Here is a 23,354-nt window from a genome sequence, read left to right on the forward strand (position 1 = left end):
TTGCTCACATGCTGTCTCACAACACACACACACACACACACACACACACACACACACACACACACACACACACACACACACACACACACACACACACACACACACACACACACACACACACACACACACACACACACACACACACACAGGACAGATCACATGACTTCAGCCTAGCCAAGCTCTCCAGCCTGCAGGTGCTTCTGGGAGCCCAGCGGCATCATGGGAGTGATGGATGGCTTTATTGGAGCTTTAGTGGAAGACTCTGATGTCTGCCCCCCCCCAACCCCCCAACCCCCTGCCCCCCCATCCCCTTACATTTCTTTAGTCTTCTCAAGTGGACGACCCCTCTCCACCCCCCTGAAAAACCCCGTACAAGCGTCTCTCTGTTTGCTGTGGCCGCGGCCATAAAACAATGTTTATTTGTGTGGACAGCTGCACAGCGCAGTGAGCGAGGGAGAGAGGGACGGAGCGAGGGAGCGAGAGAGAGAGAGAGAGAGAGAGGGAGAGAAAGAAGGGCTGCTGTGCCAAAAGCTCGGATAAAAGAGATGGGAAATGCCCGAAAAAAGGCCCCCCAAGACACCACAAAAGAGACAGATAGTAAAAGAGGGGGGAAAAGGAAGGAGAGAGAGATGGAGAGAGGGAAGGGAAGTGATGGAGGAGACTCAGCTGACACGCACTAAAAGGGACAATCAGCTGGGCTCCCACAGTTGGTGCAGAGTGTGTGTGTGTGTGTGTGTCACTGAGAGACCACGTTGCCATGGTGATGATGAATTCTTGTAAACTATAAGACATCCCCCACTACCCTCTCCATCATCTGTCTACATATTTCTGATGGGGAATGAACCATTACACAGTCACACACAAACACACACAAACACACACACACACATCACACACATACATCACACACAAACATCACAAACAAACACACACACATACACAGGCTTCAGACGTGTGGCTAGCGAGTGATCTGGGGCAGGGGTCAGAGCCCTTTTAAGCCTTTGGGTTCGCGTGTGACACAAACAGCACCGTGTCTTGTTTATGCCTCGGAGGCCAGCGACACCCAATAAACATCATTTTTAATTAAGCAGCGTGCTAATCGCACCTCAAATCCACCCAAATCAACCGCTCACAGATGGCTAGGGACAAACACTACCTCCTCCATCTGATTTGTGTGTGTGTGTGTGTGTGAGTGAGTGAGTGTGTGTGTGTGTGTGTGTGTGATGTCAGTGAGTGCATTCCACTCTTTATTTTTTGAAGGTGAATGTGCTTTGTGGAGCATAATAGTGTTAATTGACCAGAATAAACATTCTTGACACAGACACAGTCACACACACACACACACACACACACACACACACACACAGAGAGAGAGAGAGAGAGAGAGAGAGAGAGAGAGAACAGTAATCCAAGGGGGTTAATCATCTGAGGAATTATAAGCCTGTGGGCCAAGTGAAGAGGTTTTATACACATCTCCCAGTCCAGCCCTCATCACTATCTGTGCCACGGGAGTGTGTGTGTGTGTGTGTGTGTGTGTGTGTGTGTGTGTGTGTGTGTGTGTGTGTGTGTGTGTGTGTGTGTGTGCCTGCCCCTCTCATTTCATCATGTTCTTTCTCCATCCATCTGGCCATCCACCTATCTACCTCCCCACCCATCACTGCAATCGAGCTAAGAGAGGATAAATGGATGAGCTGCCGCCGGTGCACGGCACTCGTTTTCCCTCCATCATCTGGCCTGGCTGTATGCCTCACTTCCTGCCTGTCAGCGGGAACAGGGGGAAGAGGAGGAGGAGGAGGAAGAGGAGGAGGAGGAGGAGAAGGAGCTGTGCCAGAGCGTCCGGATGGGCACCAGCAGACGGGGCACCCAAGCGCTGCCAAACTCAGTCAGATTAGCAGAGAAGCTAACACACACATCCATACACACACACACACACACACACACACACACACACACACACACACACACAACCACACACATCTCTCAACATACCAGCAGATGTGGTGTGCACACACACAGAGTTCTAATCCTTTGTCATCTTTGAGGGGTTTGAGAAGGGAAGATACACACACATAATTACACAAACACACACATTACATAAACTAGGAGTCGATGTTGTGACTTTGCTTCCACTGTAGGGAATCTCAGGTTCTTGACTTGTAACTTGTAATGTATTTGTGTGTGTGTTCATGTGTTGTTATGTGTGTTTGGGGGTGGGGTGGGGGCGAGTGCGGACACATCTGTGTGTGTGTGTGTGTGTGTGTGTGTGTGTGTGTGTGTGTGTAACCCCAACTGTGTGACAAAAAGAAGAAGTATGTGGCTTTTCGTCTAAAAACCCTGATGTTCTACAACACTTCTACGAGCTACAAGACCAAATGATCTGCCTGACTTGAGGTCACGACCCAAGCCCTGGTGTGACATTGGGTCAGCGCCTTTCCACTTCAAACGCAAACAGCAGCCGCCACCAAAACAGCTCGGCTTTCCTCCGCATATCTTATACTGTCTTCAAACAGCACAGACATTAATGGAAAACCCCTTTTGTGACGGCTTCTAGAATATTCTAGCACGCTTTTCAGCCAAAATCCACCTTCTCAAACAGCTGTGTGGTTACAGTCACCCAGCAGCCCTAAACAGATCTCACCATCACCACTTTGGGCTATAACGCAGGCCAATCACAGGCTGTTTATTAATGGTAGCAAGCACACTTGCTGCTCCCAGATGCCAAACAGCCTGCTCTATCACAACGAGTGCCGTCTAGGAACTCTGCCTGATATTGATGCATCATTTACAAGATACAGGGATTCCCTGGCACACTTACATTCTCCCCCATGGCACCAAAAGCACACACACACATACACACCCGTACACACACACACACACACACACACACACACACACACACACACACACACACACACACACACACACACACACACACACACGCACACACACACACACACACAGACATCTGCTGTTGTTCTCTGATCTTCCTCGGGGGCCAGGAGGAATGGCCTGTTTTGTTTTTCTTCTTCTGATCTCCTAAATGAAATGACTGAATTTGAGTGAATTCAATTGTGCTTGGATTGAGCTATGGCACACGGATGATGCTCTGCAGATACCAATGGACCAGCTGCCCAATCACAAGCCTAAGACCAACTACACAGACAGGGAGCTCATTCTGGGCAGCAACAAGAAGACGTTTGGAAAATAAACAGAAGGTGTATCTGCACTGCGTATCTGCATGTACTGAAATGTAGATTATCTGTTATGTTTCTTTCTTTTACGCTTCACTGTTCTTTGCCATACTCATTAAAGAGAGACGTCGCGTCACAGACGCAGTGAGACAGGTCACAGGCGCAGTGAGACAGGTCACAGGCGCAGTGAGACGGGTCACAGGCGCAGTGAGACAGGTCACAGGCGCAGTGAGACGGGTCACAGGCGCAGTGAGACGGGTCACAGACGCAGTGAGACAGGTCACAGGCGCAGTGAGACAGGTTACAGGCGCAGTGAGACAGGTCACAGGCGCAGTGAGACAGGTCACAGGCGCAGTGAGACGGGTCACAGGCGCAGTGAGACGGGTCTCTGCTCTGGCTGGCCGGAGGAGCCTGCGCTCTCCAGGAGGAACACCTCAGAAGTCCTCTCAGAATCAGACACATGCATGTGCCACAGGGCACCAGAGGGCCTGGGCTAAGTAGACTGGAACTGAAAACTAGAGAGAGGGAGAGAGAGAGAGAGAGAGAGAGAGAGAGAGAGAGAGAGAGAGGTAGAGAGAGAGAGAGGGAGATAGAGAGAGAACGAGAGATAGAGGGATAGAAAGAGAGAGAGAGAGATGAAATGACGCTCATTAAAAGCTCATCACTAATTGTTTGGGAGGGAGGGAGGGAGGTCAGAATAAACAGAGTGTCTGAAGAGCCAAAATGCTGCCAGTGCACTCTTCTCCTGTCCACATAGGAGGGCTTCATTAACGCCTGGGTCTGCCTTCAAAAGGTCTCCTGTGGCTTTGGAGATCCACAACCAAAACAACATAGCACATGAACACACACACACGCACGCACACACACACACACACACACACACACACACACACACACACACACACACACACACACACACACACACACACACACACACACACACACACACACACACACACACACACACACACACACACACACAATAGCATGGCAACACACATCCACACACGCTTACCTGTGCGTAGTCCCTCTCGAGGATGGATTTCTTCTGACTATAAGTCCTGTAGAGAAAAGAAACACATCTACTAAGAGACCAGGAGGGAGAAATATCATGAGATCCAAATCCACTGACATAAGACATAGAGACAACACTGCTGCTGCTAAGACTGGAAAAAGAATTGTACTTTAGCGTGGTCTCAGACCACTGTGCACCATTAGAGAAGGACATGACTGTTTCCTAGCCACTGAATAATGAAGTCTTTTGAGTCAGGCAGGTGAGAACACTTTATGCAATTACTCGAGGTACTGTTTGTCTTACAAAAACAAAACTGTAATATAAAGATCATCACAAAAATATTTACCCCAGGTATGATTTTCAAACTTTGCTGCCAAATGGTGAAATATGAAATGGTTACGTAATCACGTCTACAAACAGTCAGATTTGACTCATTTGACAGTCAAAAAACACAAAACACCGGGACCACTAGGTATACCACATGAATAAGTCTGAGTTTGAAAATGTCTGCCACAGCTAGGCCTATTTCACCCAGACCCACTCTGGGCTGTCGGAGGGATCTGGTCTGGAGAAGAAAAGGGATCAAGAAAAAGAGAGAAGAAGAAAGATGGAAAAGAGAGGGTCAGACTCTCCTCTTCGGAGAGGCAGCCTGGCTTGCATGTTTTTGGTTTGTAGTGAGTGGAGTGAGTGTGTGAGTGAGTGTGTGTTTGTGTGTGTGTGCGTGTATGTGTGGGGCATGAGTGCATATACATTCCAGTTGTGTGTATGTTTGTGTCTGTGTGAGTGTACATAAATTGCCACGTGTAAATGTGCATGTTTTGCGTGTGTATGTGCTAGTGTGTATCAACTGTACTCTATGACCTCGCTCTTACGCAAGGAAGGAATTTCCTCCCCACCACCTCCCCCACCCCCCTCGCTGGACCCCTTCAAACATCCAGGAAACAGAAACAGAGGACCCCCCCACACACACACACAAACTCAACGGCACTAACTATCCGGTGGAGCACTGTACCCAGACCAGCACACATATCCCCTCACAGACACTATCAGCTGTCATCACTCAGTGTGCAGGTCGACAAGATTACAGTCGGCGCCTATCTATTCACTCCAGCTCTACTCTGGGCACAGACCCCTTATCTCTGTTAGAGCCGACTGGAGGTATGTGCTCGTCAAAGACCCTGACCCCCCCCCCCAAGTTCATGCATATGAACTAAAACAAAACACCCCTACGTATGGTGAGTGGGTGGGTGGGTGAGTGTGTGTGGGGGGAGGGTCGGAGAGGAGAGGATTGTGGAATTGTTACGTAATGCACATTCTCAAAGCCGAGCCGGTGGGTTATCGGAGAGGCGCTGGAGAGGTCTCCGCTGAGATGACCTCTGGAGATGAGAGAGGAGCGAGGCCCTGACACCACTCACACCACTCACACCACTCAGCCATCAGCAGAGCCCCACCCACCCCTGGCTTTCTGTTCCTCCTTATACCGCTGCCACTGATCATCTGCTCAGCTAACTAACCAGCGGAGCAATATGCAAAGAGCTGTTACTTCTTGTTTCTCCGTTTCGGCAACACACCCACACACACACACACACACACACACACACACACACACAGACACACACACACACACACACACACACACACACACACACACACACACACACACACACACACACACACACACAAACACAGAGACACACACACACTCCAACTGACATAACATGTGTACACACTCACACTAACAGCACACGGCCATTGAGTGTTTGGCTGTATACAGCACATGCGGAATCAATAAGAGGAGATCCATATCTTCAGTGAACTCAGTGGGACTGTCACAGACAATCAGGCTTAAAAACAGTGCAGACAGGTGGGTGCCACATACAACGGCCTCGTCCTGGCAGAGGATCTGTGTGATACATCTCAATGTGTCTGTCTGCTGGCCCAATGTGATTACTTGCTCTCTTACACACACAGAGCCACAGGTGTGTGTGTGTGTGTGTGTGTGTGTGCATGTGGCTGTCCTCAGGATTTACCCTTCAGTGTTTGGCTAGAAGTGATACTGCAGGCTGAGTGTACGCGAGTCAGTGAACTCTATCGACTCAAATATTGCCTGTTACTTGGGAATCCCACAATGTTGTTTCCCATTCTAGGCCCCTATCTCAAGGCTTCCACACACGAACCTATATCTCTCTCTCACACACACACACACACACACACACACACACACACACACACACACACACTCTAAGTACATATAGAGAAGGCCACATCCGCTGGCCGGGCCTTAAATAGTCTCTTGGGTGTGCTTCTCCATGTGGCAGTGAAAGCCTAAACTGTCCTGGCTCTGACCTTCCTGCTCTTTTAGAGACACTGAGTGTGGCTCTTCAGCCGTGATGGGACCGTGACGGGACCTGGGACATGGGACATGTGACATGGGACAGGTCAGACAGGGTTAGGGTGAACAGGGAGGAGTGTGTGAGGGGATGGGGTCAGGGTTTAAAGCTGAGGGGGTGGGAGGGGTAGGGTAGGGTGGGGAGGGCTGCGTTTTTCACAGAGTAAGAGACGAGACGAGACAGAAGTCCGCCCCTTGTAACAAGGACCAACATATTTAACCAGGCTGGGAGCAAGATTGGGAAGGTTGTGTGTGTGTGTGTGTGTGTGTGTGTGTGTGCGTGTGTGTGTGTGTGTGTAGAGTACATGCCTGATGGTGAAAAGTGAAGACACACTGCCAGAGGTCAAGGGTGAAATGCCCATGGCAAACTGCTGCATTCTGCTCTCTCCTGACATTATTTGCTTCCATTTCACAAACACATAAACTCACAAACACAGCATTATGGCTGTGTGTGTGTGTATGTGTGTGAATATTTAATAAACCCATAACAATGAGCAATGCCAACAGAGATAGACAAGGGAAGACCAGATTAACTACAGAGAGGGAAATGGATTAGTAGAAGAAAAGAGAAGAGAGAGAGGAGTTTAGGGAGACTCCGTCGTCTGGGAGACATTCTCACCGGGGGAGGTGGGGAGGAAGACAACTATTGGAAGCCAGTAATTAGCCTGAGCGCTAATTACAGCGCAGCCTGTAAGCCTGAGGAAGATTCCTTGTTAGTGAGCTCTCGCCCTGACACACACACACACACACACACACACACACACACACACAAGAATGGGTGGAAACCAAATCTACACTAGGCTGTGCTCTGCTCTGCAAAGATGTGGAAGTGGATAACGACTTAAGTGAAAGATCCATGGATTCTTTTATGTGAAAACCATGACCTTAGTGGGCAAAACCGTTCACTGTACTTCTATCCTTTGTTTGCCCTGAAAAGTTCTTCTGTGGGCACAGACAAGTTGAGGAACACTGATGGTTCGTTCTAAGGTCTCACACATTGAAGCAGCAAGTGGGCTCTACCACTAACTTCTGCTGGCATGCCATCTTCTTGCCATTTCAAGAAACCAAGCGCTGAAAAAAGCTTTTCTAACTTGACTGACACACAATAATCAGACACAGTCTTATTAGGCTCAGGGTCAAACAAAGGTCCAATCCCCTGGTTGAGAAGGTTAACTGTGCGCTGAACTACTGCTGGTCCAGCTGGGGATGGGACTGGGGTAGGGAAATGGGGGGGTGGGGGGTGTGTGTGTGACCCAGTACTATCTCTCTCCAAGAGCACATTTAGTGCACTACACATACAGAGAGGCCCTGAGGAATTTGGGTTCTCCTGGTCAAGCTGTAAAGCCAGCCCCAGGAATGTCTCTTAAAAAAATGATGTCTCTGTCTTTCTCCTCTTTCTCTCTCTCTCTCTCTCTCTCTCTCTCACACACACACACACACACCTACGTGTACAAGCACACATACACAGTCTAGTGAAAGGCACTGCAGGCACTCGGGGCACGTCCCAGGTGATGCGGACACTTAGCCCCCTAATCGCCCCTTCAGCCATTCTGTTTCAGTGCAGGAGCTACAGACCTACAAGTGACCTACAAGTGCTCTACGATTGCGCCGTGAATTCCGAGCACGAAAACATCCTCCAGTGGCAATACCAACATTAGACTGTTAAACAAGAGATGTACTAGATAATGTTAAGATGACCTCAAGGTTGAGTTGAATTTTACTATAAAGTTGCTAAAACTCAATTAAATGGCTTAATTTACATTTATCAGACGCTTTTATCCAAAGCGACTTACATATGTGCGACTTCCAATGTATACACATTTTACATTTACACTGATGGCACATTGCACATCAGGAGCAATTAGGGGTTCAGTGTCTTGCTCAAGGACGCTTCGACAGGGAATCGAACTAGCAACCTTCTGATTACTAAACGACTTCTTTACCTCCTGTACCACTGTCGTCATTGCAGCTGTACTTGATAAATGAATATACCAGCACCACTATGATTAATTCAAGCCTATATTTCAGCTGACTTTCTGCCTGTTCATTCAGTGACTGTAACCCCAACCCCACCCAGCAGTTTCAGGGCCACACAGAAGTACGTACCCCAGTGCAGGTACTTATTTTTCCCCTGAAAACGGCCCTGAAAGAGTTCCTACTAGAGAAGTTCCTGCAGTGGAAAACTGCCTAAGATGCCCCCCCTCCTAAAGCGGTCTGTGATTTCCTGCAGTGGAAAAGCGCCTTATGAATCCACCACCACGCAGCTGCAGTAAACCTGCTCACATAAACAATCTCACAGGAGGTGAAGAAGTCAAATTCTCCTTTACAGACAACAGAGATTAAGGATGCATGTGTGTGTCTCAGGCATGCATGCATGCATGTCTCTTTTGGTGTTGCCTGGCTGCGCATGGTGACAATCTCAAGCTAATCTTTCCTCCCTGAGAACACACAGCAGCAAGCAGCTCAAGAAGCCGGAGGAGCCGCTCCAGCCACCAATCCTCCATCTCCTCCGTCAGCCGCGGGGACTGGGCGCAGCAGACAGCAGCCCCGTCAGTCAGATCATACCTGGAGCTTCACACCTTCGAAGGAGCCGCCGCCAAGACATCTGAGGCCATAAAGCTAAGACACAATCAAACTCCAGCGTCCGTGTGAGACGGGTGGACAGTTAGGACATACTCCTTGCTAGGAGACACTCTTTGAAAAGCACAGGATGTAGGCTAGTTTGTGTTTAAGTGTGTGTCAAAAACCATGAACAGATGTTTTCCAACACTTCTGTGGATTCCATGAAAGATAAAGAGGAGATGGAGGGGTGAGAAAAGTGACGGAGAGAAGAGGCTGGTGGGGTTAGCTTCAGAGGTCATCACTGAGTAGTCTTAGGATGAGCCTTGAGGTCAGTGGGGTCAGCTTTTCCTGTTTCTGTCTCCAACTAGCTGTTTGTTTGGGTGCAGTGGCTGTGTAATCTCTCCCATGAACAGCAGAGGCACTCGGACACAAAAGACAGACATCAGGGAGAGAGAGAGAGAGAGACAGAGAGAGAATTAAGTGTCCTGAAGTGTGTTGGGTCTCTGGCCATGTTATGTGTTATTGGCAACGTTCTGAGCAAATACCACGCTGATTTAACTGATTTACCATTACACAACACAATAACACAATAAGTGGATTCATTCTACAAGAATTCATGGGCTCATCTAATTTAGTCTTCGAGTGCGTGTGTGTGGTGTTTGTGAGTTTGTGAGTGTGTGTGTGTGTGAGTGCGGCTCAGAGTTGATGTAATCATCATGGTCGTGTCAGTGAAGGAATGTGACCCTCCCACAGACATGAATTTCTTTCACTCTCCCTCTGTTTTCCTCTATGTGTTCGACAACAAAACACCCTCATAGTCATAAAAATCACACACGCACACACAGTTTGAATTGTGGTGTCTCAGGAGGCCTGAAATTAATCTCAAACCGTGTCTCAATTCTCACTTCTCAAACACACACACACAATAACATCTCATCAGTGGAATCTCTGACATGTCTGGGCCACTTCTCTGCCGCCATGACGACGCTGTCACGGTAACCCGGGCCCCAGAGAGGGAAGGTAAACAAGGCTAATCCCACTGGGAGCCCCTCTTCAATCAGACCTGGCTTGAGCACATCTGGCTGCTCCATGTGGCTAGCACAGCAGCTCCACAATCAGCATCGGTCCACTCCAAGAGGGAGCACAGCGAGTTTCACTGGGCTATTCCATGGCAATTCAACCAGTTTTTTTTCTGGTGGAAGATCAATGAACGTGATGGAGAAACCCCAGATATTAGCGCCATGGGAATAGTATTGATCAAGTTACAGCCATGTTTATGGAGACAGGACAGTCAACACTGAAAGCAAGGAAAAGATATTTGTTTTCATGTACCAAATTCAGGATGTTTCCTTTGTTCACCAACATATCCATTTATTTATATTTTCATATTTCTTGTAAGAAATTGTTCATACGTTGTCAAGCATAACTATATTAAAAGTCAACTTTTTTGGCTTGTTACAGTAATTTGATATAATAGTTTAGACTTTTACAATTTACACATTATACAAGGGTTCATTTTTAGGTCAAAGTCAAAGTCATGTATTTCTTGCCACACAGCAAGACACACAACACACCCGTGCATTGGGCGGCAACACAGGACACACACACGCATGCTGAAGATGTCACCGGTGGAAATTGTCCTCTGCTTTTCACCCATCCTGAGCTGCCCTTCCTCACAGGGAAGGAGCATTGGGCAGCCTTTTTATGGTGCCCGGGGACCAGGCCAAGTGCTCGTGTCCAGTCCTTGGTCAGGGATGGACAGGAGAGCGATCTGTTCTTTTGTTTTTTTGCATGTTTTTACGTTGGGGTTCTTAGTGGAGGAAACCCTTGTGAACACGTGGAGAACATGCAAACTCCACACAGAAAGGCCTGGGAGATAGCCCACCTGAGCACTGAAGGCCTGGGAGATAGCCCACCTGAGCACCGAAGGCCTGGGGAGAACCTGCCCCCCCCCCGTATCAACGGCGCCCCATGCGGGAGATGAACCCTTCTTGCTGTGAGGCGGCAGTGCAAGCACCTGAGCCTCTGTGCCAATTGGAATGTATTTATGCCTTTAATAAGCAGGTTTTTTAGCCATGGAAAATGAAATTTTGAAAGGAATTTCATAAAAATGTATTTTTGAAAATATGCGAAAATGGACATTTTCATTCTGGAGCCATCTTACCAGGCCAGTTTCTGCCAGATCAAAACCACCTATTGCCATGAGACTGCACCGATCCCCATACAAGCTTGTTATAGAGTAAGACAACGAATATTAGTAGTACTATCTGAGCAGATGTTTACAAATTCAGACACTGTATCTGACACAAATCTGCCCAAATAGTGTCAAATCTGACCGAACCTTGTACACAAAGTGCATATATCTGTCCCCATAAACAAAATGACAAAGCTACAGAATGTCTCAATAGCTTTATGAAACTCCTAAACTTACTCTATAATTTAGACAGAAATTTAAAATCTGACACCGGCTCTTTCTATAAAAAATTGATTAATAGTATCCAGTGGCTCTACTATTTGTGATTTTCCCCTCGTATATGTAAGCCTTTCAACAGGGAAAAAAAATATCAAAATATAATATTTGAGGGGGGAACCCCTGGTTGACTTGACATGGAATGTCCCTACACAGGTCTGAGAACAGCTGCAGGCGATGAGAAAGGCAGACGGCCCTGCTGAGTAAATTAGTCAGGAGCAATGCAGGAGGATCAGTCAATGCAGCTCTATTTATTAAGAGTGTCAACAGTGGGAGAATGTGGGGGCGTCAGTAGTGGGCCGCATCTCAGTCAGTGGTGGAAATGGAAGACCTCACTGGCTTAGAAACAGACACTGTGTGTGTGTGTGTGTGTGTGTGTGTGTCTGTGTGCGTGCGTACAGGCATGCCAACAGAATCCCGAACACTGTTGCTGGGATTGATTAAAGTCATGCATAAACACCACAAAGACTCCTTCAAAACAACCATCTCTCTCTCTCTCTGCTTTGTTCCTCTCCTCCTTTCTTCTTCATCCCCCTTTCTTTCCTGAAATAACAAAACTTCTCTTTCAACTGGCTGAGGTCAGACGGCACACTTGAGAGGCAGCGATTTCCCACAATCCCTGGCTGCATCCTTGCTCTGCCTTCCTGTTGAGTGGGGCTCAAACGGCTCCGTATCTCCATATCAAGGCGTCTGGAGTGCTCTCCTCACCATGGCGGACTGGGGCAGTCGGCCCTCCCAACACACCAGAATGTGTCCATTATGACTCACTCAGTCACACAATATCCATCAAAAAACTAAATGTTTCCCAAGACCACATATGTTCTAGTCCCTGAAAATCAGCGCCAACTTTATTCAAATGATACCTCTCTCTTTCTCACACACCTGTTTTATAATTCAGTTTTTATGCACCCGCCCTTGGCCACGCGCTGGCCGGTTATGGCCTGTCACTGTGGCTCACCCCTGCTACAGAGAATAGGGACTGCATCACTGTCAGCTGGGCAGCCCGAAAATAAACACCTCTCGTCCTCTCTAACACACATGCTGCACACGCACTCAGTCACATGACTGAGTGAGGAGTGTGTTGACATGTATGTGCAAGTGAAAGCTGATGGGGCGGCATGCCTGTGAGTCGGTTTGATTCTGAACGGGTCAGAAGTAATGTCCATGGCAGTATTTTGGTGATTAAGTTGCCATATGTAAGTCATGTGTATGTCAGGTCATGTGCTTTGTGTGCGCTTGTATGCGTGTAAATAGCACAAAATAATTCAACTCTCCCTGCACAGCCACAGATGACATCATGACTCGCAGACTCCCCGCACAGGGAGATGTGTCCTCCATTGGCTAACACAGGAGGTGGGGAAGATCAAAACTGGGAAAAGAAAACTGAGATCAATGCAGAGCTCCAAGTCCCAAACATCAATACACAACAGGAGACCACCCGCAAGCGAGAGACATGCAGTCTTTGTGTGTACGCCTAGGTGTGTGTGACTGTGTGTTTGTGTGTGTGTGTGTATATATATGTGTGTATCAATGCCACTCTTAGTGTTGGCACGCCTTTGCTGCCAATATGTGGACTAGTGTCAGCGAGTCTGCTTTCCCAGCTGGTTCAGAGGTCCTACCTTCTCCGTGGAGACAGCCACTCACTGTGCAGTGAAAATGCAATCTTTTCTACATTTACATTCAGAAGCCATGCGCTTGGACTTGAGCTTCCATGCTAACTCACCTTGCCTCACCTTTCAGTAGATAGCCTTGGTAGATGCATAAGAGCCAACAAATGGAAGTCATACATAGTTTTCACATTTTTATTTCTTCACAGGGAAGCAATCGACATCTTGTTTTTTTTTTTTTTTTTCAAGAACAATTGTGTTCTTCAAACATCGCTCCGAATCTTAATAAATCGTTTCAGCATCCTAGGTATTCAAATGCATCACGAGTAGGACAGCGTTAGGAAGTAGGCCAGCCAGGTATGCAATGCTTTGTGAGTTTCCCTGTTTAAATCATGAAAATGTAGGCCCAGCTGCTAGCTCCTTGATCCATACCTTTTTATTTACACAAAAGCAAAGTGTGTGTTCAGGAAACTTCTTATGACGAGCATGAAATCACAGCTATGTTCCTGACAGAGCTGCTGGGATACAGCTACGGCACCCCACTCCCAAGGTGATAACCTTCTTAACGGGGAGATTGGGGAGGGCTGTGTGGTTTTCGCAGTCATGCAGCGTACTCTCGAGTGCGGATCAGGTGCCAAGGTAGGCAGTAGAGTCGTGGAAAGTCCAGATTAGTCAGGATTAAGGGTGGCATAATCGCACGCACACACATACACACTCGGGAGTTCAAAAAGGCATCTGTCATTTTGCAAAGAAAACCTCTCACACCTTCCATGAACAAGGGACAAAGACCGGATAAATAACTCGTACAGCCTACATCTTTAAAGCGTCACAACGTTCTGATTGAGACGACCAGCCAGCGCTCAGCCTTATAGCTTTAACGACGGCAGCAGGATTAATTAGCCCTTAATGAGCGCAGAGCCGCTTTCGTGGATTAAAGAGTTAAAATGTCCACTGGCTGAGCGGGAGTCAGTCACAGTCTTCCTGCGATCAGCTCGGCGCTCTCCCTTTCTCTCTGCCCCAAGACCGGCGATAACGAAACCAATCTCTTCTGTAGGTCTACCGCCTGTCACACATGGATGCCAAAGGATGTCAAGAATGTAAACATACCACTATTTAATCTCTATAGCCACAGCCAAAAAACATTAGGGGGACCTACTATGACTGTTACAGCTGTTACTATTACTGCTACTACTACAGTGTCTAGAAATGCCACTGCCAGGAAAAACATATCACATAAAAATAAAGAACAGCAATAAAGAATAAGAGCATTGGAGTCGTCTGCTGACCCTTTTAAATCGTGCCCCTGTGTGTGTGTGTATGTATGTGTGTGTGTGTGTGTGTGTGTGTGTGTGTGTGTGCGTATGTGTGTGAGTGAGCAGCAGGGCGCTAGCGCTGTACGCTAACTGGAGTGAATGTTGTCCAGGGAGCGTTAATAAATCATGTTTGCTGTAGTAGGAGAAAGTTGTAGTGTGAGTGTGCGTCCTGACAAGACAGCCTAGTCTCACTGCTACCAGGCAATCAGACCGCAGGAGGAGATCGGCGCTACGACTCGCCCATAAGAGCTCAGCTACTCACACAGACTAATTGAGGAAAAAGGAAATACACACACATACGTGAACAACGAGAAGAACTGTACTAGTCATTCGCATACGTACATAACTAAAAACAAGAACCCACAACACACACACTCCCCTGTGATAGATTTTGATAGCACTGCAATTTCCTTTCAAATTCCCCAGAGTATGAGGAACAGTCAAATGAGTGGTCTTCGCTGCTTTTTCAAATATAAACACAGAGCCCTGCATTTAGACACACAACAGCCCCTCTCATCGAGCTCTCTGGAACATAGAGGAAAACATCTAGAACTTACAAGGATGTGGAGAGAGAGAGAGGGGAAAGAAAAAGAAACGGGTGGTGGGGAAGGGGGCCTTTTGTGCTACGCTGGTTTCCAGTTATGACTTCCAGCTGTTGGAACGCTGGCCCCAGAGCAGGAAGTCCAGAGGAAATGCCTTCGTCACATCCCAGTCCTGTGATCTGGGTGTTCTTCCAAAAAATGGGAATTCACTCCTCCTCCTCTGCAAACTCTCCTAACATTCCTCTGACCTCCTGCGTGTTCTTCTGGCACTTTGGTAGGAGGCGTGTTTACTGGTCGAGGGGGTTGAAGTCTTACCTCATGTCTTCCAGTAAGTCACATTCTGTCTGATGCTTGATGTGGAGCCTGGTCATCTGCTCAACATGGGTGTTCTTCAGCTCCTGAGTCACCTTTACCTGCAACATAGAGGAGAGTGCAGGCATCGTCAGGGGTCTATGGGGGCAGATGGATGGAGCCCAGCTTTACCCCACACGTGGACACACACACACACACACACACACACACACACAAGTTATAGGATTTCCAGAGATCTCTGTGCAGTCATGGCATTCTCCTCATCACTCCACACTAAACAATTCTCACAACAGGCGCAGTCCCACACAGGCAAACACACACACACACACACACACACACACACACACACACACACACACACACACACGCACACAAACACAAAGACTAACGGTCACAAACACAATTTGCTTGACATGTGACACAGGGTCTCTTTCATGTGGTTAGCCTTTGAAGATAAAAAACCCAAGACCCCACCCTTTTATCAGAGAAGGCCCAGCAATTTAAATTCACATCCTGTGTTTCATCTGTCCAATTATACACTGCATTCTTGACCTTATCTTCAGACAGTCCAACACCCAGTGACAACCGCTCATCAAGCCTGGCAACTAGCTAAGGCTGGTTAGTGTGTCTGAGAAATAATGCTAGTGTTTGCAGTCTTACTGTCAGCCGTCAGCGAGGTGAGGCTGGGGAGGTTAGCGTTGCTTTAAAAGGTGCAGTGTGTAACTGCTATAGATGACTAAATGTAATGACTGCCATACGAAATAACAATAGGTTTTAAGGCCTGGTGGGCTTCTACCAGCTTCAGTTGTCATCACTGTGTGTAAGCCTGTCAATGACTTTCATACAGAGAGAGAGAGAGAGAGAGAGAGAGAGAGAGAGAGAGAGACACACAGAGAGAGAGAGAGAGAGAGAGGTGATTCCCTCTCATGGACTTGAGGGCCCCAGGAGAGGACACTATCAACAACATTTCCCACAAGAAAAAAACCTGATGCTAGGGAGTTGCTGTTAATTAAGGTATAACCTCCATAGAGCCTGAACACATGATTGGATCTGTTATAATTCCCACAGCCTTTACTGTCAAGGAGGCCACCTGAACCTCCAGGGCACTATGAACCGTGGGGGCTCATCGGATGGCTTTCCGATGACGACCGGTACACCAGGTGCACCCAGCAGGTCAACTGTTTCACTGATACCATTACCATCGCCATCCATACATGGTTAGACACTTGATTTCCATCAACACTGTCGCCGAATGGACAAATATGCATCAGGCATATCATATTAAGAAGGGACCTGACACATTAGTCACACTTTGTTAAAATAAGAGACTGTGGCCGCGGAGGGGAGTGGACAACCGATTGGGAATGAATTGTGTTTTATGGGGGCGAACACAATGCGGCTTCGTCCTGTGCTACCAGCTGATGCCGCAAAACCGTATCGATGTTGCCCGTCTGTCTTGACTTCGGAGAGCATTAACCCTCGAAGCACAACCACCGACACAATGCTGCCGAGGTCGAGATCACAGGTTACCGAGACAAGACAGGCGAGATGCTTACAAGGAAAAAATCCATCAGCGACAGGACAATGTGTTAACATGGGGCAGTGTGCTAAATCAAGCCTGCCCAAATACTGAGGCAACAAAATGTCTCGCACAACAGAATATAACGAATAATTAACCTCCAGGTTACCCACGGGGAATTACAGTAGCCTATGTCCTCTACAGAAAAAAAACTATCCGTGACAACGGATTTGGCTGCGTGTCAGATCCAGACAAAAACACACCTTCGGCAACTGCTTGTAGTCTAGCCAAGACAAAGCTCAGAGTGTAATGACACAACACCATTATTCTTTCATATTGATATTTAAACACGAGATAACACCCTACATATAAGAATCAAATATGCATAGTCTTCGTACACTTGAGCCTAAAACAAAAAGATGCACAAAATATAAGCTAGAAGGCCAGGCTTTTCATATTCCTCAGTTGTGACAGATCTACAGGACCAATCAGTAGGCAACCTCCATAAGTAGAATAATGACACACGCGTTGTCATTTCCCCTTAAGTTATGTTTAAAGAGAGTAACATTGTTCTCCCATGACATTGTGAAGCTCTGTAAAACACTTCAGTATACATGAGAACAAAGGGATAAAATGCACAATGAGTGTATTCGTTAATGATGTTATGTCGCCTATTTCTCCGTTACCGCTATTATCCTATCGGCATTATCCTCCGTGCTAACGGTACAGGTCAAATGGAACACCACGCCTGTCAAAGAGATGTCAACAAAGACACGCATCTCTAGCTCGAACAACAACTGACTGACGCTAGAACAAGTTGGCCGAATAAGGGAATGTGGAGTTGTATCTAGCTAGCTACCTAGCAGTCCCTTGATGCCCACCGTGCCTTCAAGCACGAGAACGGAGGACCGTTTACCGTTAGCTAGGGACAGCTAGTTCTACTGTTCCGCTAGCTGGGTCTGAGCGCAAGACTGTAGCGGGCTTGATAACTTGTTAGCGGTTGAAAGTGCATTCCACCAATATTTGCTACCGCCGTTTGCCATCATCATCATCTAAATTCCGAGCTGTAGTGCAAGCAGGTTGTAGGACATATAAACTCCGTACATTATAAACTCCATACATCTACCACGTCCTTACAAACAGGCGTTTGTGAACGAGAACACATTTTTTTTGACAAAAACACTCGTTAGTCTCTCGTGGATGAGGGGAAACTGGAGAAAAAAAAACTTACCTTTCTCGGTGGTGGCTGCATTTTTGAGCATGGACATGAATGATTTATTCCTAAAGAAACAGGATAAAATCCGAGAAATCTTCGAGAACTGGAAACAAAACAAACACTGGCACTCAGGGGAAGGGGATAAAAGGAGAGAGTGAAACAGTGTGCTCAGATTTGTATTCAGGCGGCCATGATACACCAACTCCACACTCGCAGACTCCGAGTCCGTCCGAGCAAACACTGCGGAGCTGACAAGCTGGGGGAAAATAATAGGGGAATTGCAATGGTGAAGCAGCGGGGTCTCTCGTTGAGCTCAACAACTCAACTGCGACATGCAGAGGCAGGTCTGAGGACATTACCAGGCTGCAGAATGGGGATTACTTTAGTTTTCACCTATGAACATATCGCCCCGTTGTGGCGAGGACTCTATTCACAACTTCACCGCTTTCAACAAATATTTTCGCTTAGCTGCGCGTCTTCGTCTCCTGCTCAGCAACAAGGAACCGCAGCTGATTGAGGGAAGATCGATCGAGTAAAAGACAGACAGCACGAGGCAGTCGATCCCAGAAATATCGATTTCCCATCCTTTTTGCCCTTCAGGATTTCGTGCTGGCCGCTTTGTTCCCACACAAGACCAGATTTCACACGTATTTGAATGCTCTAGGTCCTATTTCTAAAAAAGATATTGGAGGATAATATTGAACAAGCGTAGGGCTACAAACCTAAGTATATTTAGAATATTTTCAATAACAACAATAACAGCAATAATGATAATAATAATATTGTTATTATTAGCCTACTACTATTACTATTATTATTAGCCTATAATTATACAGCCTAGCTCTTAATAGGCCTTCATAGGTTTTCCCTTTTTTTCCCTTAGATAGTTCACATTCGAAACATGGCAACTTGAAATGTACTTAGACAGAACTGTAAGATCTGATGAAACCTTCTTTGGGCTGTTATGCTCCATCTGAGAAAAAGATGATTCACAGTAACAGGAATCCTGTTCCTGCTCATAGCCTGCTGGACTATTGGAGCAATAGCTCACCCACATGGTTTCTATTACTTGTGTCATATGGGAGATTATTTACTGAGGCTATTGGTGACATTCACAAAGAATGGAATCTTGTGTGTGTGTGTGTGTGTGTGTGTGTGTGTGTGAGAGAGAGAGAGAGAGATAGAGAGCACATTAGGGGTGCTTTGTATCCATTTTCTAGAGTTCTACAGTGTCCACTTTCCTGGCAGGTGTTGGCACTGAAGTGGTTGGTGAGGCGATATTTGACGTGGATACGTGGAAAACTTGCCAGAGGCTGCTGGGGGCACTGGGCTTATGGGTAATCATTTATACACCAATACCAGAAGCAGGTAAGGCATTAATCAGACCTTTACTTTCTCACCTCCTCCTCAGTGCTCGTCTGTCATGGACGAATGGGAGATGTGGGCCTCCAGTCAGATCTACTCCTCTAGAGTCCGGATTTTTCTTGGTTTTCTCTGTTTAGGAGTGCCTCCTCAATGCAGATTTTAGCATCAGGTAAGAGAGAGTGTTTACCCATGTCCACCGGCAAGCAGACTTGATTTGTGTGTTCACTCTTGTTCTGTGAAGTACATTGACATAAAGACTTAACTCTCACTCTCTCTTTCTTTCTTTCTCTCCCGCCCCTCTCTCTCTCTCTCACACACACACACACACACACACACAAACACCCACCCACACACACACACAGGGAAAGAAAAATCTTTCTCTCCCTCTCTTGCGTCTTCTATCTGTTTACGTTTGTGTCTGTGTCTGTGTTCAAGGGTTTTCCAGGTGGCAGTAAAACTTTGGATATAACAAGAAAAATGTCTGCAAATTGCAAAATCCAATGGTAATTTTCAAGTCAAAGATATAAAGGGAGACATCTAACTGCTGTTTTACGTTTGTGTTGTCTATGCGTGCGAGGCCATCACAAATACTGTGCAGGATCTCCGGAAAATCCACAGACATATGATACTACTTTGGGGCAGTAAAATTCCTCTCATCCTTCCAAGCCAGTAGCTCTGTTATTCATGGTTAACACACCACAGTCTTCTTAGTAAAACTATCTTGCTTATCTGAAAATACTGAAGGTTTTAATATCTCTCTGCTCTGACAAAATAAGCCAGACCAGACATAGCCATTGGGTATTACCCAAGAACATAACAGACTTCTGTTGCAATTCATGAAGTGCTTGAGTTAAACCTCATAACTTCAGGGATATTATTTATAAATATCCAAACCCATTGATTGACATTGGCATGACAATTGATTGTGCCTTGTGTCTACCATGCTACAAGACTGATTGACATCCGGGCCCTTGCTCCACTTCCTGAAAGCAGGCTGCGGCTTGCCAAAGTGAATGTTTCGAGAGTAGTAAGACGTGCGAGCCGCTCCCACTAACATGCAGGTATGCTAAGGTGACGGATCAGTGGAGCAACAGGCTGGTCAGCAAGGAGAAACACTGTAAGTTTAATCTGAAAACGTCTAGAATTAGAAGTAATTGGAATTGAAGTGATTTTGTTTGTGATGTGTGAAACTATGTGGGCTTGATTTAGGGGTACAGTCTGATGTGTAGATTTGGCTTCCCTCAATTCCTTCTAACTCTTTCAAACTGATGAGAGTGAGACAGAAAAACAAGTTTGCTATCATACGGAATGTCTGCAGTTCAAGAGTGTCTTCTGTCCTCTTCATATATGGCTCTTGGTGTGTTGGTCCCCTATTGTGTAAGGAACCTAACAAAGAGAAGTGATGAGCGAAACAGATGTCATGTGTTGAAATTCTTCCTCTTGCCCTCAGGGTTTGGTAAAACTATTTGGAAAAGGAGAGACAACACAAGGTCCGGTTTTGCAACTTTGCAAGGTACACTTAAATATGGTTTCTGTTATGCATGTTAGGGTTGTACAAAAGTGGATATTTTGTTTTTATGTGCATAGTGTATGTTTGGGAGAGGTATTAAGGTGAGAAGGTGATTTCAGAATGTTCTTTTGTCCACGTCTTGAGCTTGTTGGTTCGCATGTCAGTGCGAGCCAATGTCCGTAATGCGTAACACGTTTTTGCTTGTCTGTTCATGAGGTATAAGGTAGGACTGGTAGTTATGAAAATATGTAGGTAAAGAGATGCACCCAGCCAGGAAAATGAAAGTACAATCCTTATGTGTACGAGGAAATATGGTGGCATCTTTCAGGTAATGGTGAATGACTGATCTAGCCCTGGTCTGACATGGGTCTGCCCTGGCTGAGTTATGCTCCAGAGGCTGGGTCTATCACAACCACTTTTATATCCTCAAAACTCTCTCCCTGAACAGACAGACTTAAAAAAAAATCACTGAACAGATTTTTAAGCATCTAAAGCTTCTTCCTGTGTTCCTCTGCAAATCCTTTGTGTTTTCGCAGGTCCCTCTCAGGCCAAAATGAGTGACTTCTCAAACAGCACTTACGCCAGCAATGACAGCCACAGCCCTTACCGCTGCCAGTTTGACGAGGATTTTAAGTACATCCTGCTGCCGGTGAGCTATGGGCTGGTGTTTGTGGTGGGCCTGATCCTGAATGTCGTGACTCTCTACGTCATCATGGTCCGCACACGGAGCTGGAAGTCCAGCACCATCTACATGTTCAACCTGACGGTGTGCGACACGCTCTACATCCTGACGCTGCCCTTCCTCGTCTACTACTACGCCGACGAGAACGACTGGCCCTTTGGCGAGTTTCTGTGCAAGCTGATCCGCTTCCTCTTCTACACCAACCTCTACGGCAGCATCCTCTTCCTCTGCTGCATCAGCCTGCACCGTTTCCTAGGCATCTGCTACCCGGTGCACTCGCTGCGCTGGATGAGTGCCCGGCGCGCGCGGCTAGTGTCTGCGGGTGTGTGGTTGGTCGTGGTGGTCTTTCAGGCGCCTGTGCTCTACTTCTCGCGCACGCGCGACGCCGGGTCGGAGCGCACCTGCTACGACACCACCAGCGAGGATCTCTTCGACGACTTCATGGTGTACAGCACGGCCGTGTCGGTGCTGCTGTTCGCGCTGCCCTTCATGGTGCTGATGGTGTGCTACGGGCTCATGGTGCGGAAGCTTCTGGAACCAGCCCGGATAGGGGCCGGTCCAGGCTCTGAGCGCTACAAGCAGAAGTCGGTGAAGATGATCATCATTGTGCTGGCGGTCTTCATGCTCTGCTTCCTGCCCTTCCACCTCACACGCAGCCTCTACTACAGCTTCCGCTACCTGGATGACAAGATCAGCTGTAGCCAGCTAGAGGCCTCCAGTATTGCCTATAAGGTGACCCGGCCGCTGGCCAGCGCCAACAGCTGTCTGGACCCTGTCCTGTACTTTATGGCCGGACAAGGCTTCCGTAGAAACCTCACCAAAAGGACCAAATCCAGACAGCCGGAGAAAGTCAAAACACTATCCACTCCGCTTTGATGCTCGCCAAAGGCCTGCTGGGAAGGCCTCAGTAGATGAGATATAAGGACTGGGCTGTGGATGCATCAGACTAGGAAGACATGCACAGCGAGCTGAAGCACTTACACTTGCAGATGCAAAACATGAAGCAATTTAGAGGCCATCTTGTTAGATATTTGTAGAATCGTTACAATGTATCAGTTGTTGGCATTTTGTTTGTACAATGACTAATGCTAGATTTATAGTCGTCCGTTTGGATGGAGACGGACACATAGCCACGCCTTGGCAACACCCTTCCCCGTGGTGGAACGCCCATCCGAGCCCTTCGGAGAGCTGGACGGACACCGACGTGCACCTCTCGATTTTTGTAACTTTTTTGGATACGAACGGATAGCGACGGATACCCCCTTGGCTGTGATTGGTCCGCTAACGAAATCATTTCCTAACGACATCATTTCCGGAATCTCACATTTCCTGTTTCATTCCCTATCTGTTCCTATTCTGTTATAGAGTGTGGATCAGCCGAATATTTCTGTCCGAGCCCGGCCTGCGTCCGACAGAGTAGTGCCCGAGCCAGACAGCCATTTAAATATATTGTCGGAATCCAACCAGACATAGTCAATGTCTCAACTGTTCATACTAATGACACATTTACGTATGTTTTTTATGAATAGCCTGTAGACCGTCTCACAAGCTTCTTCTAGTTGATTATGAACAAACATAACAGAAGAGGTCTGAAGATATTTCTGAAACACTTATAAGGACGCTCAAATGACCGCGAATTCACAGGAGAGAATACTATCCCA

General features: G+C 47.1%; 2 protein-coding genes across 5 annotated transcripts in view; one reads left to right on the plus strand and one right to left on the minus strand.

The window, feature by feature from the left end:
- Positions 1–18,770, minus strand: part of LOC105897183 (F-BAR and double SH3 domains protein 2) — a 64,884-nt gene extending 46,114 nt beyond the window's left edge. Inside the window, exons 1-3 of one of the 4 annotated variants that reach the window (XM_031573695.2) lie at positions 18,152–18,770; positions 15,405–15,502; positions 4,207–4,252 (exon numbers count right to left, since the gene is read on the minus strand). In XM_031573695.2, the coding sequence (XP_031429555.1) occupies positions 4,207–4,252; positions 15,405–15,502; positions 18,152–18,172 (165 nt within the window). In that variant the 5' untranslated portion in view covers positions 18,173–18,770. The remainder of the gene's footprint in view (positions 1–4,206; positions 4,253–15,404; positions 15,503–18,151) is intronic. The other 3 variants (XM_031573694.2, XM_031573697.2, XM_031573696.2) reach the window with 3 other exon arrangements.
- A 2,781-nt stretch (positions 18,771–21,551) lies between these two features.
- Positions 21,552–22,864, plus strand: LOC105897131 (P2Y purinoceptor 2). The gene has a single exon (XM_031574169.2). The coding sequence runs from the start codon at positions 21,565–21,567 to the stop codon at positions 22,567–22,569; it is 1,005 nt and encodes a 334-aa protein (XP_031430029.1). The 5' UTR covers positions 21,552–21,564; the 3' UTR covers positions 22,570–22,864.
- Positions 22,865–23,354: the final 490 nt, after the last annotated feature.

The sequence above is a fragment of the Clupea harengus genome, chromosome 9, assembly GCF_900700415.2.
Source record: "Clupea harengus chromosome 9, Ch_v2.0.2, whole genome shotgun sequence".
Classification (NCBI taxonomy): Eukaryota; Metazoa; Chordata; class Actinopteri; order Clupeiformes; family Clupeidae; genus Clupea; species Clupea harengus.

What these genes read in the sequence shown, in the direction of transcription:
- LOC105897131 (XM_031574169.2), top strand. Translation starts at nt 21,565, where the DNA reads ATGAGTGACTTCTCAAACAGCACTTACGCCAGCAATGACAGCCACAGC.